The sequence below is a fragment of the Bombyx mori genome, chromosome 28 (genome assembly GCF_030269925.1).
Source record: "Bombyx mori chromosome 28, ASM3026992v2".
NCBI lineage: Eukaryota > Metazoa > Arthropoda > Insecta > Lepidoptera > Bombycidae > Bombyx > Bombyx mori.
The window spans coordinates 4,961,908-4,979,394 of NC_085134.1; the positions used below are offsets into that span (position 1 = coordinate 4,961,908).

General features: G+C 35.0%; 1 protein-coding gene across 1 annotated transcript in view; it reads left to right on the forward strand.

Annotated features, from left to right (window-relative positions):
* LOC101739175 (uncharacterized) overlaps positions 1 to 17,012 on the forward strand; it is a 34,404-nt gene extending 17,392 nt beyond the window's left edge. Inside the window, exons 8-13 of the mRNA XM_038021217.2 lie at positions 673 to 768; positions 4,223 to 4,357; positions 5,823 to 5,898; positions 5,994 to 6,160; positions 7,041 to 7,174; positions 7,940 to 17,012. Of these exons, the coding sequence (XP_037877145.1) occupies positions 673 to 768; positions 4,223 to 4,357; positions 5,823 to 5,898; positions 5,994 to 6,160; positions 7,041 to 7,174; positions 7,940 to 7,970 (639 nt within the window). The 3' untranslated portion in view covers positions 7,971 to 17,012. The remainder of the gene's footprint in view (positions 1 to 672; positions 769 to 4,222; positions 4,358 to 5,822; positions 5,899 to 5,993; positions 6,161 to 7,040; positions 7,175 to 7,939) is intronic.
* The last annotated feature ends 475 nt before the right edge of the window (positions 17,013 to 17,487 follow it).

The window sequence follows — 17,487 nt, forward strand, 5'->3', positions numbered from 1 at the left end:
GTATCAACTGTTAGTGGGTTGATACCCGAATATAACCCGCTACAAATCATTTATTAATAAAGCTTATTAAATATAAACAATTCCTTCTATCAGTGAATGGACAACTTATATATTAATTGTAAAAGTGAATTATATAGACTTACTTAATTACCGCATCCACGTGTTTCGCAACTCCCGGATCATTCTCACTAGAATACGTAACTTCCATATTTTACTGTATTCAACTGACACAAATTTATATTTATATCCAGTAAACTCCAGTCGTGCGTCGGAGCGGACACACACACTTTTTTTCGTTTAATTTTTTATATCCAGTAAACTCCAGTCGTGCGTCGGAGCGGACACACACACTTTTTTTTTTTTTATTGCATACATGGGTGGACGAGCCGTGAGCTCGCCCACCTGCTGTTAAGTGGTTACCGGAGCCCATAGACATCTACAACGTAAGTACCGCCACCCATCTTCAGATATGAGTCTCAGTATAGTTACAGCGGCTGCCCCGCCATTCAAACCGAAACGCATTACTGCTTCACGGCAGAAATAACTACTAATGTAATTTAAGCTATCTTGCTAACAAAAGTCATATTTGTTGTTTAATGTAATATTTATAATCCACTTAAGATTGTAAAACCAGAAATAAAAAGGCTTTTTATTATTATATATTTTTTTCAGATCACTACACCGTATAGGATGTTCTACGAATTGATGAACAACGTTCTAGTCGAGGGGATGTCTCTGTGTTCATTAAAGGTGTTTTTCTGCGAGGCCGTGAGTAACAACTTCAATATTACTTAATTATATTGTGTTTAGGAATTAGAATTAGAGAGAGGGAGGGAGAGAGAGAGAGAGAGGGAGAGAGGGAGAGAGGGAGAGAGGGAGAGAGAGAGAGAGAGAGAGAGGGAGGGAGAGAGAGAGAGAGGGGGAGAGAGAGAATACACTTTATTGTACACCAAAACACAATTTACATTAAAAAACAATCAAAAAGCAGATACGTTTGTACAATTGGCGGTCTTATCGCTAAAAGCGATCTCTTCCAGATAACCATTTAATTTACAGAAATTCTAAAAAATATAAAAATGTAGCAGGTATGTTGCGGTGTACTATAGACATTACATTAGTATAGAAAATATGCACATACAATAAATAGATATTACACATGATACGAAATATATCTATTTGATTTATATATCAATATACATACATACTAATATACTTACATATACATAATAAATCAACAGTATGGAAATTATATGTTCAATTAATTTGGATTATATACACGTTTTCAAAATAAATGGGAATACCGCGTTAGTCTCATTCGTCCCATGTTAATAGTATTTGGTCTCGTGGCCTAAAGGATAAGACGACTGGTGCATTCGTATCGAGCGATTCCACTCTGCCTGTGTTCGAATCCCGCAGGCAGGTAGTATTTTTTTTATTATAAAACACGTACTTAAAATATTTACACGAACGAATTGTATGATAAAGAAATAAAATTGCGCGTAAATAAAAATCAAGCCGGTAAAACTTCTAAATTTCCGTACTCATACTAGAAAATGCGTTTCGGTTTGATGGATGCGACAGTCCTTGTACAATAAAATTGAGGCTTCGAACTTGTGTCTCAACATTTTTATTTTTATTTTTTTTATTTCTTAGATGTGTGGACGAGCTCACAGCCTACCTGGTGTTAAGTGGTTACTGGAGCCCATAGACATCTACAACGTAAATTAAAGCAGCACACACCTTGAGATATAGTTCTAAGGTCTCAGTATAGTCACAACGGCTGCCCCACTCTTCAAACCGAAACGTATTACTGCTTCACGGCAGAAATAGGCGGGGCGGTGGTACCTACCCGTGCGGACTCACTAGAGGTCCTACCACCAGTAATTACGCAAATTATAATTTTGCGGGTTTGATTTTTATTGCACGATGTTATTCCTTCACCGTGGAGGTCAATCGTGAACATAGGTTGAGTACGTATTTCATTAGAAAAATTGGTACCCGCCAGCGGGATTCGAACACCGTTGCATCGCTACATACGAATGCACCGGACGTCTTATCCTTCAGGCCACGACGACTTCAAAACATACATTGAACATACGTTCACGTTTTGACGTCTATTGGTTCCGGTAAATAACGAGGAAACTACGCAGGTTCTTCTAATCAGTAGGTGTTTAGGGCAATCATAAACATTACGTTTTATTTAAAATTGTTTCTAATCTGGCAACACATAAACATAGTGCAACACATTAACATATGGCAACACTAGTCGTTGTAGTTTTACAAAACATTTGGACGTACTCAGCATGTGTTTTGTATTTTAATACGCTTTTATTAGCTTCAGACGTATGTATGTATGTAACGGATTTGTAACGATTTTGATCCCCTTCAAAACGTCGGATCAACTCGAAATTTGGTATACTTATTAAAGACCGATGACAAATCAAAATTAAAAAAAGAAAGAAAAAAAAACATTGAAATTCAACTAAAAAATGAAAAATAAATAATAGTTTAAAAAACTAACAAAATACGCTTTTCTAGAATATCCAACTAAAAAATAGAAAATAAAATTGAATTAAAAAAAGTGTTTAGAAAAAATGATTTTATTGTAAAAAAGCGTGGGGTGCTTTTCAGGATATTATCAAAATAACCCTTTTACTCATATCTGTTCATAAAATATTTATAACTATTGATACCACGCACCCCACGCTTTTCTTTCTTTTTAGTTGGATTTTCTATAAAAGCGTATTTTGTTAGTTTTTTTTTAAACTATTACCTAGTCAGTTCATAAATTCTGTCACATGTTTAATGTAAAATAATTGAAACAAGTTTATTCATTATGTAACCATTCATATACCAAAATGAACTTAACAAAACATAGATTCTTATGACACTAAGGTTTATTCAAAATGACCTCCGTGATTTTGAATACAGGCCTTCAATTTGCGCGGCCAGTCGTCTATCGCAGCACGAATGAGGTCCATGTCAATATCGGCGGCTGCCTTAATCAAGGATGTCTTGAGTGACTCCAAATTGGGATGAGGCTTTGAGCACGCCTTTTCCTCCAAGTGTTGCCATATCTTGTAATCTAACGGATTCAAATCTGGACTGGAGGAGGGCCAGTCTTCGTGCCGGATGAAGTCGATTTCACGCGCCGCCAGCCAGTCTTGTGTGCTCTTCGCTCTATGAGCTGGCGCCGAATCTTGTTGGAATACCCAGTGCCTGTTATTGAACATGGTATGAGAAACAGGTTCCACAAGGTTCGTCAGGACTGTATTTTGATACACAACTGCATTCGTTTTTACACCTTTCTCACAAAAATGTACCTCTGTTAAGCCCCAATAAGAAACTCCCAACCATACCATGAGCGAGGATGGAAAATGACCTCGTTGGACACGCGGAATACGGTTGCTCGCTTCTTCACTACTGTGTGCGTACACCTTATCATTTTGTTTGTTGTAGCTCTCTTCTACGGTAAAAAATTTTTCATCCGAAAAAAGAATTTCACGATATTTTTTTCCCGCGTACCGCTTCAACAAAGCGCGGCATCTCTTCAGTCTCAGGTCCATTAGACGAGCATTCAAACGATATCCTGTTTTTCTTCGATATGCCCGAAGCCCTAAGTCTTCATTTAACACCCTTTTCACCGTGGTTATGCTTAACCCCATCTGAAGGGCCAACAGTTTCTGCTTACGTTTGGGATTTCTTTGAATTCGCGCCTTCACAGCTTTTATCACTGCTGGAGTCCTAACAGACCGAGGGCGACCACTTCTTGACCTGTCATCTACACTAGAGTCTTCATTGTATCGTTTGATGGTACGATAAACGAATCTTTTGGTTATATTCAAAATTTTTAGTATGTTAAAAATTTGAATTGGCGCGTAACCGCAACGATGCAACGCAATAACTGCAACACGGTCTTCTTTAAGCGTCCACTCCATATTTAAAAATGAGTAAAATTCTAAAAGTATACATTTTTATTTTCATGAACAATTCGAAATTCGAATTCAATAAACTTTTTTGTGGCCAGCATTCTAAAAGAAAAGTTTTTACTGTGTGACAATACTTATGACCTGACTAGGTATTTATTTGTAAATCAAGTTTCATTGAATCTAGCCAGCGACTCAACACAAAAAGTTCATTGACCGATGAAGTACGATAAAAGATTTTGTATGTCCAAAGAATTTGCGATGTCCGGTTAACGTTGTCCAAACCTCCCAAACAGCTTCACACGCCGTTCCTGCATCATGTCGTCGATAAATTCCACCTGACGCTGCGGGAGCTCGTGTGGGTGGACTGCCCGAATGACTCAAACGATAAGTACGAGCGCCTCATCAGTTCCACGCACAACATTATTGCGGTAATTAATCTATACTTATATTTATACTTATAATATAATATAATAATAATATTATACAGAGGAAAGATTTGTTTGTTTGTGTGTATTGAATAGGCTCCGAAGCTACTGAACCGATTTCCAAAATTATTTTACTGTTGGACAGCTACGCTATCCCTGGGTGACATTCTATAATCACAGACTTAGGCAAGATTTTCAAGGCTACCCTATCTTTATATATACCTATATTTCTTCTGTGCGTGTATCTGTCACTGGACTCCTCCTAAACGGCTGGACTGAGAGAGAGAAAGAGAGAGTATTCTTTATTGTACACCAAAAAACAAATAAACAGTGCGATACATTAAACACAAAAAAGTAAAATTGGCGGTCTTATCGCTAAGAGCGATCTCTTCCAGACAACCATCAAGGTGGACAAGAATCATTTGGAAACGAACTACGCGCGGTGTACCATTCCAGTGAAATACATATACATATATGTACACATACATACACACATACATATCTCCGTAAATATACATACAATTAATACACAAAGTATTATAATATAATAACTGACTGATTTGAATGATTTTTTTTGTGTGCGGTTGGGTGGCGCCCTAGATGGTTTAGATTCACAAATCAGCCCGGCAGATGGCGCTGCACTCGGTATATAGGTTATTTATCTATACTGCAACTAAACGGCTGGATCGACTTGAATGAATTTTTGCAGAACAACGTCTGTCGGGTTCGCTAGTAATAATATATACTATGAAAACTATAAAATAACTCTTATTAGACATCGCAGTGTCAAAAAAAAACCACTTTCTCGTATCCTTCCCTGGGTATCACAAAAGACGACTTGACGGTTCCCCAGAGAATGGACAGCAGCTTCCTATGATAATTGTAAAACGCAGACTGCGGCCCTTAATCTGCATGCAACCGCCCTTTGGAGGAGGTTTATGAGTCTGATGACATGAGCCCTATTTCATCAAGCCACTAAAAGAAAACCATACAGCGAATTTTGGTTGACAGAAAAGCGTTTAGCCTCTAAAGCAGTCAAGGTTCTATGTCCATTTGCGTTAGCTCTTTAGTTATTTTGTGCTAAAATTTGCTTTTTAATCTATATATTAATACGTGAAACAAAAACTTTGTATCCCATTTTACGAAAATTGCGCGGACGGAGGAGTATGAAATTCCACACTTATAGAGAATATAGAGAAGAAGTGCACAATGCTAATATTTTTTTTTAAATAATGCATAAAAGATACATTCAATCAATAAAGAAAAGATTACACACACTACCTACCATGTACTTGACGCACACACCCATGCATACTATTAATTGTCAAACTTTTGTTCTTGACGTCTGTGGTCAAATTATAGAAGTATAAAATACAATCATAATAGTGTACAAACTTACAATTCCAATAATTATAGTCGAATTTCGACTACTGCGGGACCTCTAGTTCTTATTATTTTGTAATTGCAGGAGGACTCGATAAATGTGAATCCTTTCGTATTGCTCTGCTGGCAATGTGAACGATTGCAGAGACTCGTTATTCATGGTAAGTTTGATGGGTCTTTGGTCTAAGGGGGGTCGGCTACGGATTATCACATGAGGTAATGAATGATGACGTGTGTCCTGTCCTGCGCGGTGCAGGGTACTGGATCTGGCAGTATGACGTCATCGGGTTCGTGCGGCTTCGCAAGTCGCTCCGGCAGCTGGACGTGTCGGCGGTGCACCGGCGCCGGGGCCGCGCCGCCGCCGGCCCGCCGCGCGTGCTGCTCGCCGACGTGGCCGACATCACCTCGCCCAGAGCCGTGCAGGTCGCTAGCCTCACAATACACGTACATACACTATTATACAGGGTGTCTATATTGTATTAGACATACACTATTATACAGAGTGTCTATATTGTACTAGATATACACTTTTATACAGGGGGTCTACATTGTACAAGACATACAGTATTATTCAGGGTGTCTATATTGTACTAGACATACACTATTATACAGGGGGTCTATATTGTACCAGACAACACTATTATACAAGGTGTCTATATTTTACTATACATTCACTATTATACAGGGTGTCGATATTGTACTAGACTCGTTATAGCTTTTTTTCATTGCTTCGATGTGTGGACGAGTTCACGGCCCACCTTGTGTTGAGTGGTTACCGGAGCCCATGGACATCTACAATGTAAATGCCGCCACCCACCTTGAGACATGAGTTGTAACTTGTAACTCTCAGTTTTTATAGTACAACGCTTACTTCGCCCTTCAAACCGAAACGCATTACTGCTTCACGGCAGAAATAGGCAGGGTGGTGGTACCTACCCGTACAGACTAACCAGACGTCTTACCACCAGTAGAGTGACTCGGTCGACTCGAGTTCAAAGTAGTTAGATTCTCATATCGCCCAAAGATTCGTGTGATGAATTCACGCGGGAGGAAATGTCCAACGTTTCTCCCTTGGCGCACATTGTACTATTTTTGTATGTTATTACAAAGTTAAGTCGTACACTGTACACACTAATAAAAATCTTACGTTGCGGACGTTTTTTCCCGGTTAGGGTGCCCCTGCGCATCGTCCCATAAGGAACTTCACTCCAAACAATCGTCTTACAAAAAGCCTCGAACTTCGTAATGCTATTACGTTCGTCACAAATGTACTAGCGCTCACGATCACGCGGTATACCTTCAGGCCTCCCGTATCCCGGAGCTGAAGTGGCGGCCGACGCCGTGGGGGGCGCTGCACCCGGCGCTGCGCTCCCGCTCGCGCGCCAAGCAGCGCCTCGACTACATCCGCCGCGAGCTGGCGCGCCCCACCGCCTGCAGGTCAGTGCTGTACACAACCACTCACCGTCAGCTCGCCTGTATCCTTCCGAGAACATTTTTTTTAAGTGATTTTATGACCTGGTAACTAAGACCTTTAAGTCATGTCTTATTTTAATTTATATTCTTATTTTTATAAAAAAATATGATATGGGGTGAAATGAAATAAGATGAGTTGATATGGAATGAAATATAATCTCAGTAAAATGGTGGTCATTTACTGAGATTTTTCTTCAGTGGACTTTTTGGAGGATCCCGAGAAGTTGCGTTCAGCGGTTTTGTTTCATTTTCCCACATTTGTGCACTATCACAGGTATTAAACAGTTAATAAACCACCGTTATTACACATTTAAACCTGAACAAACACTAAATAAACAAAATAAAACAAATCACACAACTTCACTCATCGCTTTCCCACCAAAAAATCCTTCCGCGAACATGTCTTGTCAGTTCCCCCGGACTTAAGCTGCTTTCAGACCACGCTATACTATAGTGTAATATAGTATAGCAGCCTACACTTAGTCAATAATATATAGTACAGTACGGTGTGAACGTGTCCATAACAATGTATGGTGCGCGATATGAGCTATATATAGTATATGCTGTATGTATATGTATGCTATTATTATAGTGTAGTCTGAAAGCGGCTTTAGGGATGTCCGAAATACAATAAATTATCGTTATATACGTACGATATGTATAGTAGAGTTTTAACTCTAGCAACACATTAAGTTGCCGGCTTTAAAAATGTTTTTTTTTTAATTATAGGTACAGAAAGGATCGAGTTGACCAAAGTTAAGTGTTTTTGCTTGGATACCTTCAAACTTATATTTTTGTTATTATTGATTTATTGTCAATTTAAGTAATCTTGATCAAATCAAATATTTGAATTGATTTTATGTTTAAAATAAATATTGGAAATAGAATTGAATGTGGTTAATAGCATAATTGAATGGTATTGATAATAAAAGTTACTTAGTCTGTGACTGTCAGAAACTGACCGAAAAAAAGTATTAATACTAAGTTATCATTTTTTATGAAGCTTTAAAGAATATTTGACAGGGTTTGACAAAAATGGCGACCGCTACCAATATCACCGTTGTAAGGTTACCGATTTTAGATTTAATCGTTTTTTCTTGTTTGGAAATAATAAAATGTATTTGTTACTGTTTTGGATCGAAGGTAGACTGTCACTGTGTCGTTTTTGTATGACCACATTCAGTTCTAATGTTCATTTAAATAGATGTCTGACGTGAAACGTTTTGTTATACAAACGCGAACTATAGTGTGTTCTTTGACTTTGCTAATCGAAAATTTTAAAAAATATTAAGAGTAAATTTGTTTTTATGTCTCTGAAACAGATTCTAGGGATAGTGCAAGACATGGAAATAGCAGTAATTGTAATTTAAAGAAATAAGAGAATATGCAATTTTTTTATATGCAAAGCATATCGACGCTTGAAAGGCCAACGTGACTAAGCGACAATGCGTGAACTTTACAGTAGACTAATTTAAAGTTGAAATACCTGAAAACAAAATTTATTTTAACGAATCCAGCTGTACTAGAATCTAGCTAGTAGCTGTAGGATTGAAATGATTTTAATAGACCTAGAAATATATTTTTTTTGCGCATCGAATATGGTTATTGCCTATAATTTATGTACTAAGCAGTTATTGTCGCTTAATCACTTTTGCCTTTCAAGCGCCGATATATTTTTTTTTATTGTTAGGGCGAATTAATAACTGACACGGATACGTCTTATCAAAGTATCGATCAAAGACAACAGTGAAAATGTTCAACTTAAGTTGGGGTTGCCAGCTATGACGTAAAATTTCTATTTGGATGTTAAATTTTTTCGACCCCCATGTATTGACGAATTGCGACTTGATTGCAATCAATTTTAATATAAAAGTTTATTTTGACGAAAATACGCGGCTACACGGTATCATATATAATTCATACAAGCGTTAAAAGTTGGTATCTCAAATAAAAAAGGGTGCGTGTACTTATGTACGCGCGTCAGAAGTTATACTTTATTTTTATTAAATTTATTTCTTTTTTTTTTAAATATTAAATAATTAATAATAAATATTTAACGTTAATAATTTAATATAATTTAGTATGAATTATATTAAATAATAATTTTGTCAGTTATATTACTAAATAATACATACGGATAGTTAACCTCAATTGTATTGGAGCACTTGTGGGCAACTACATTTCTGTTAATTTTGTGTCACGGTGCGCGCGCATCGTAAAATTTCACTCTCATCAATTTTTCATAACGCGCCTAAAGAAGTATAACTTTAATAATACAACCTATAATAGACCTTTAGTTTCCAAGTTAAGTCTGAGTGCACACTATGCGTATCGTTTATAATTGTATATTTTTCGAGTGAATTGTTTCGACCTCTGAAACATGGTGAATGTTCAAAGAAAATCTCACCTCTAATTATGTAACAACAATCTCAGTTTCATTCGGATGAATTCGGACAATCGATACAAAGCATTCGAAAAAAAAAATATATCATAGAAAAATTTTCTAGAACGTTCGATCGAAACATTAGTTTTATTATAACTTTTAGTAATAAGTAAACTTTTTATTACGTAGTTAGACGTTTAAAATGGTGTCGTCGTTTCATTGTTATTATCGTAATGGAGATTGGGAATTTTTCGATATTAAAATTAAACTAAATATTATGTTTATCATAAATTTCTCGATGATGACCTAAATTTCACATAAAACAAAATACATTTATATTTTTTACGTACGACAATGATTAATAATGCCTTCATGAGTTAAGGAGCGGGTTAAAGATTTATAAAAAGCTCACCTTTGGAAAAAAGCAATATCGTTATTAAATATCGATATAAAAATAGAGTTGCAAAGAGTAAGTTTACGAAACTCACTATTTTACTCTTATGAAGAAAGTTCCTGAATATTTTTTTTTTGTTTCATAAAAAAATCACATCTCTATATTGAAAATGTTAATGCACCTTAAATAATTTAAATGTCGCCGCACGGCTTGTATATAGAAATGCGTTATAGGATAAAATGTTGTTTATGAATCACTTATTTTTTTCGAGGCTCACAGATTTTAATGTCACTGTAGTCACGGAATCCTTTGCTATGATCAAGGGCCTATATAAAAAAAAAAATATAAAAATATATCAACGAAGATATAATTGAATATGCAATTTCGAAAAGGGCACATGTCGCATATTTTGTCAAATACGTTTTTTCATATACATGTAGTTTTGAGGCTTACCTACACCCGTTTTATAATAATTCCAGTAATTTTCTTTAATTGATATTTAACACTACAATATATCTCAAGAGTTAATATTTTAAATTTTACACTGCTTTAGAAAATAATCAGTTTTTTTCATATCCTGAACATTTTACATTTTCAGAGATGTGCCCTTTTCGAAATTTTCTTATTCAATTGAACCAATTGATTTAGATTTTGCCATATGGAACTTATTCGCAAATGTGTAGTCCGTATTTACGATGACTTAAAATCTTGTATTTTTTATTTTCTTTTAATTCTTCCTAAATTTTTATATAATCTATTCGTGGATTACATGTTTTTCGGGTTTTTCGTCACTTATTATCTTTTCTAATAATTTCTTTATTTTAATTTTTTTCTTAATTAAAGTAATGGTGTATAAGTTTTAGGTATTTTAATGCAAACGCCGAGCGTAAAAAAAACATTAAAAAAAGACTTTTAAATTCGATTACATATACATACATATATATATAAATTTGTTATTTCTAATAAATAGATAAAGTTCACTGAAAATATTTCCCCACCTTGAAGAAAGAAAGAACGTGTAAAAATGTAAAAAAATAATAATAATAATATCGCTCTTAAAAAACAAATGAGAAAGGCCGAATGATATGTTTACTGGCAACATCTCTCAACGAACTCTTGCGTGTAATGCAGTTACGTGATCGAATAGAGTGCGGACTGCGTCTATTAGTCGATTATTTTTTATCGTTTTGTAATATCGATATTACGAAACCGATATAGACGATTAATTAATTTGAATAGATCTTTATAATCACGTTTTGTTAATGCCAATTTTTCCTCTTAGGTAGAGATAATAGTAATCTAAGATTTCTAATCATCAAACGAACTGAATAAAGAAATTGTAAATATTAGAACAAAAGTCTGAATTGAAAACATAATTGATCTACTTCTACGAAAAAGAATCCGTGTTGTGTCAACAAAATATTTTAATACATAGTTACAGCAGCTTTAAAACGACACGTAAAATATTAATAATAATAATAATAATTAAAAAAAAACGAAAGTTCCCTAAGCGAACTAAAAAAAGACTAAACCTAGTTAAGTGAATGAAATCATATTTCAACGAACACGATCGTAATTAGACTAAATTTGGAAGTTGAAACTGAAGAACTACGGTAACCGTCTAGTCAACGAGCCCTTGAACTGCAAATACACGCCAATCAAAACAAAGGGCTTCTTAATATCTCGAAAAGCATTGCACAAGAACAATAATATTAATACGAATAAAAACGAAAAGTATTACAAATACACATATTATTATCAAAATATAGCTTTAAGTGAGACGCTTTTACTGTATCAAATGCAGTTTACATTACTATTATTATATATATCTAAGTGCCACTTTTCTTATTCGAATAAATAAATGAAAAATATCGACATATGCGGGGCAGCTCTTGCATGAAAAAAAAACGAAAAATAATTTAAATCTCTTGTTGAATTTATCGACCAAACTTTCGATATCGTATCGATTTTTTTTATAATTTACAATTAAGAGAAATGATTTTTATTATGACGAACCATTTATCGATATAAAATAATCGAGTTAACATCGTAATACGATAGTTTCGATAGTATTTGAAAACCATAAAATAGTCTTAAGTAATTGCGCGTTGAACAAAACGGCTCTGTTGTTTCTGTATACATTGTATACAATAATTGATTTGTTTCAGTTAACCCTTTGACTACTACGTAGGTCACCGGTACCCTACGTGGCGCATTGAAGTAATCACATCAATTTCTATTACTAAGGCGCCCCTCCACGGTGTTTCCCGAGCGCTATGACATGTCCTTCTTCAAAGAATTCTTGTGGAGAGTATTAAACGGTAGGCAGCGGCTTGGCTCTGCTCCTGGCATTGCTGATGTGGCTCAGGTGGGCCGTACGCTCGTCTGCCTATACGACAAAAAAAAATCTAGTAAACTCTGGGAGAGACGAATCTATTTCTAAGTGACCTAAAAGACAAACAAAAGAAGGCTAAGTTAGGCAACCTAGGCGCTTAATAACAGAAATCGATACAATTACTTCATTGCGCCGCGTAGGACACCGGTGACCTACATGGGAGTCAAAAGGTTCAAATTATCATCCGTCCCGATTAGCATTGCATTTTAAAAAGCTCAAACTGAAACTCTAACAGCGGAGCTAAACATAAGTGTTCGCTTAAAACGTTCAATTAAAAATATGCAATCGTGTAAACACTATTTAGCTGTTCGTATTATCATCGAAGAAACTACGTCAGATTTTAGCTTAGACATTTCCTTTAAGCCTTTGTCAAACAGAACGCGTACTTAGCGCCGCGTACTTAACGTCGCGCTCTTTTCATGTCACACCAATTGACTAGATGAGTCTAACGCTCCTTGACGCAACGCATTCGCCAAATCATAGGGCCTTTTGATAGCAGTGTGAACATTTAAAAGTATTAAGAAATCGAGTGATTCAGATGTGGCATTGTATAAGCATGGGTATTTTCTAACTATTTATATCATTTTTTTCGGGCATTATCTAGTATTTTAATACACATTCACTCTGACGCTAAAATAAAATTTGTAAAAAACTACAACGCCTGACGTCAAAGCGTCCTAACGCCGCGACAGAGCGCTGCGTACTTATAGCGCTGGGGCTCTGTTTGACGGTATGTTACCATAGTAGTACAACACATCTCGGCGTCAGTTTAGCGCTCTGACGCGCTCTAATTACGCGTTCTGTTTGACGAAGGCTTTAGTTTATGAGAAAAATTAAAATGACGATCGCGCACAAATAACTGTGGTCTTCTGGTAATCATGTAGAGACATTGCCTTTGACAGGCGACAAGTGACTTAATTAATTCAAAAGTGTTTTCTCTCGAGTTTATTATTAGGCCAATATACGTTTAGGCCAAAAATGTCTTGCTTCAAATGAACGTGTAAGAGCGAAACACTTTCTAGAATTTCTTAATAGAAAAAAAAAACGTTTTCCTTATTTTTTTATGACAAAATTTTACGAGTAATAAAACGTTCAATAGTAAGTATGCGAACAATATATTTTGTAAGGCAACGATGAGACTTACCAACTAACATTCCCTTAGACTGAAAACTGTATAGGAGAGAGGCTAATATAACCGAAGCGAAACTTCAGAACCAAAACGCGTACATAATATTTTACAGCAAAAATGTATTGTGAATAATGTCGGAGACACTGTTTTTTGATAACACACAGACACCCTACCAAACTAGTATTTAGTATTTTCTTCGGTCTTCGCGAGTCGTAAAGACAATAAAAACGATGTAATTTACACTTTAATGTCATGTTTTTAAGTGTCACTATATTAAAAATAAATAATATAAATAAATATTTACTAACAATCACGCCACGTTAACTGGTCCCGTGATAAGTTCGTAAAGAACTTGTGTTACAGGTACCAGATAACGGATATAAATGTAAGATTTTTTTATTATACACATACATATATTTAATATACAATCCATAACCCTGGAAAATACATTTTATATTTATCTTACAAATATCTTCCCTTGGCGGGATTCGAACCCGCGACCCCCTTGTGTAGTGACTTACCACTACACCAGACGGCCGTTTACCGTATTTCCAACATTATGAATATATTACTTTACAGTTTTCGTGGTCACGGACGAGCCTTCCAAGTAAAAGTAGTTCCAAATTGTATTTACTAGAGAATTGCGTCACTAATATCCCACTCAATAGTTATGAAGTTGAAATAACGTGTTTTAGGAATTTAGTTCGAGTGTTTGAGAGTTATCTCCCGTGTGCTTAGTGCGAGTTTCTTAACGTTTTCGATAGCGTAAACGTTAAGCCAATTTTGTGTGCAGTTGGAACAGCGCCAAACGTAGGCAAACGATCCCATTCCATACAAATATGAGCTAACTTTTACGCTATCGAGAACCTTAAAAAACTCGCACTAAGCACACTGATCTCTATCACATGATCTCTATCTATAGAGGTAAGATGCGTCTCTGCGTATAGTGCTATCAAAAAACAGTGTCTTTTAGTTTAATTGTGAGAAAAATTACATCTTTTATAAATCAACGAAGTTTATATTCATTACGGAATTCTTAAGTTTTGTTTAGATAAAATAAAATACAATTTTTGTGGTACAGTCGATTTATTTGGACCGTGCCTAGAATGGTTTTGTTGTTGCCGAAATGTTGTGCTCACAGAGCGCCATCTTTGTGAGCGCGTGACGGTTGAGTTGACGAGATTTCACATTTTAATTCTACAAGAACCACCACCAAGACTAAAAGGCTGTGAAACAATTAATTCGGTTTGGCGTGTTTATTAATCGAAGGCGAAATAATCAGGCGTGGTTTTTGAATCGAATTTATATTTTATATAGCGCGGATACAAAATTAACTATTGTTAAATCGAGATTATCGCCTAAAATGTCTGTTTGGATTCGCGATCGTAGCGACTCGATTGCTTTATGGACCACGTGCAGGCTGAACCGAATTGCCTAGAATAAGATCATGTTTTGTTGTACTTATCCATCTTGAAGTTGATCGTTGGGATTCATTGCGTTCATAAAACGTTATTTTTTTTGTTACCTTTTTTAGTGTTGCCAATAAAGAAGAATCGTAGTAGAAAACGTAAGGACTTTCATAGTTCGATACGTTTTTTGTACCGGTATTGATAGATTTGTTGTTGACAAATCGACGGGTGAAGTTATTTGGTTTAGGCATTTTTGCATCTTTACTGGAGAGCCGTTTTTTTTAAAGGTTAAAATTTGGACAAAATACCATTACAAAAAAAAACATCTTCAGCTATTTGAAATGGGGTAAACTTAATTGAAGTTCAATTAAAAACATCGAATTGTTGATGCTAATCTATCTATCTATCTTCTATATATATAAAAATGAATTGCTGTTCGTTAGTCTCGCTAAAACTCGAGAACGGCTGGACCAATTTGGCTTATTTTGGTCTTAAATTATTTGTTCCATCCAGTATCAGAAAAGGTTTCAAAGGTAGATAAATATGAGAATTAAATAAAAATAACAATTTTGTTTTTCCTTTGATGTGTCCCCCGTCGGACGGATTTCTTTTGTTTGTTTTAAGTATATTTTATACAAAAGCTTAAGTCTTTTATTTATCGATTGAGGCACTACGAAGCCTGCCGGGTCAGGTAGTACCAAATAAAACGGACCTTTAAGTACTTAAATTACAAAGATCAATGTCGCTTAAAAACCAAATGCCCTTTCACCCCTCGAAATGTTTGTAAACGCGAATGAATCGCTTCGATAGACCTTATTACCGTAGTAACGAGAAGGGAATGTGAAAGACGCAGCCAAAGTGATAATCGCGCTGTTGCGTGTTGGGTCCATAATTTTTTTTGTATTTTGTCTTAAATAAATTTTTTGTTCTCTCATTAAAATGTGTAACTGTGGACCTGTGATTTTTTGGATAAAAACATTTTTTATTTTTTTTGAGAATTTATTTGTGTTGGTAATGTTTTTTTTTTTAATATTAGATCTGAATTTTCGTAATAAAAATATGTAAAATTCCATTTAAGAAATGTCTGTTTGTTGTTTCGGATTTTATTATGATTATGTGAACAGTTATACCGTTTCATTATACATAGCTTTTGCATTATTTTAGAAAAAAACGTTTAGTAAATTTTTTAATAATAAATTTATTAAATTAATGTTGTCTAAACGATGTACAATCTCTTTGCCTTCAATGTTTGAAAATGTTTAGATATTTATAAATATATATCGACGCTTGAAAGGCAAACGTGACTAAGCGACAATGCGTGAACTTTACAGTAGACTAATTTAAAGTTGAAATTAATTTAAAATATATCTGAATACCTAAAAAAATCTATTTTAACGAATCTAGCTGTAGGATAGAAATGATTTTAATGGACCTAGAAATTTTTTTTTTTTTTGGGCATCGAATATGGTTATTTTGCCTATCATTTATGTACAAAGCAGCTATTGTCGCTTAGTCACGTTTGCCTTTCAAGCGTCGATATATAAACTGTTAAAGTGCATACAAAATGTTTACATAAAGTTTTTTATTCGTTTATTTAATTGTTTAACGACGTAAGATTGATTTACAGAGGGATTCTCGAGAAAGAATAGGTAATGTCAATAGTGAACCTTGCCAGGTATAAATAAGCGTTCTCAGACAAACTCTGTACTGTTTTTACGGTTAATATCTGATCGATGTCAATCCCTCAATATCGTATTAACGATTTTAAGTGAAAACTATCAAAACCTGATAATTTTGCCCAAAGATAAGTAATCTTTTGTGTAAATCAATCTTAATACATTAATTTTTGTAAAAACAAATTGAAAAAAAATTTTTTTTTCGGTTTAAGTCATAACCTAATTTTGACAGTTGGCTTTACGTCACGTTACATCAGTATTCTAATTCGTCAAAATTGTGGTCTCTGGCTTTTTATAGGGGCTTGTACTTAAAATTATCGTTTAGAAATATGTATTCACATTTCTATTTATCTTATTGATATTAATTGTTATGTATGTCACTCTTATTGAATATATTCGTATGTGTAGTAGCAAAAGCGGGCTTTTATTTGTTTTTCCTGTTTACCTTTTTCATGTTTATTGCATTGAAATGCCATTTAAATTACAAGTCATTTCAGGATTTTTTCTACTCAATGTCCTCTCTACATAATGAAATGTGATGTGCTATAAAAGTTTTTGCATCCCAATGGCTCTACGAATAAGATATTAATTCTAGAACACCTACTATTTATATAGGTTAGAATTAAAAATAAAAAGTTAATTTATGTCATGTCTTTCTTCAAACGAGGCTTGTGGAGAGTATTAAACGGTAGGCAGCGGCTTGGCTCTGCCCCTGGCATTGCTGAAGTCCATGGGCGACGGTAACCACTCACCATCAGGTGGGCCGTATGCTCGACTGCCTACAGGGGCAATAAAAAAAATATTTAAAAAAAATATGAAATAAAAAAAGTAAAACAGTTTTATATAGACATTATTTATATATAGATTCTAATAAAGACAGTAAATGTGTAT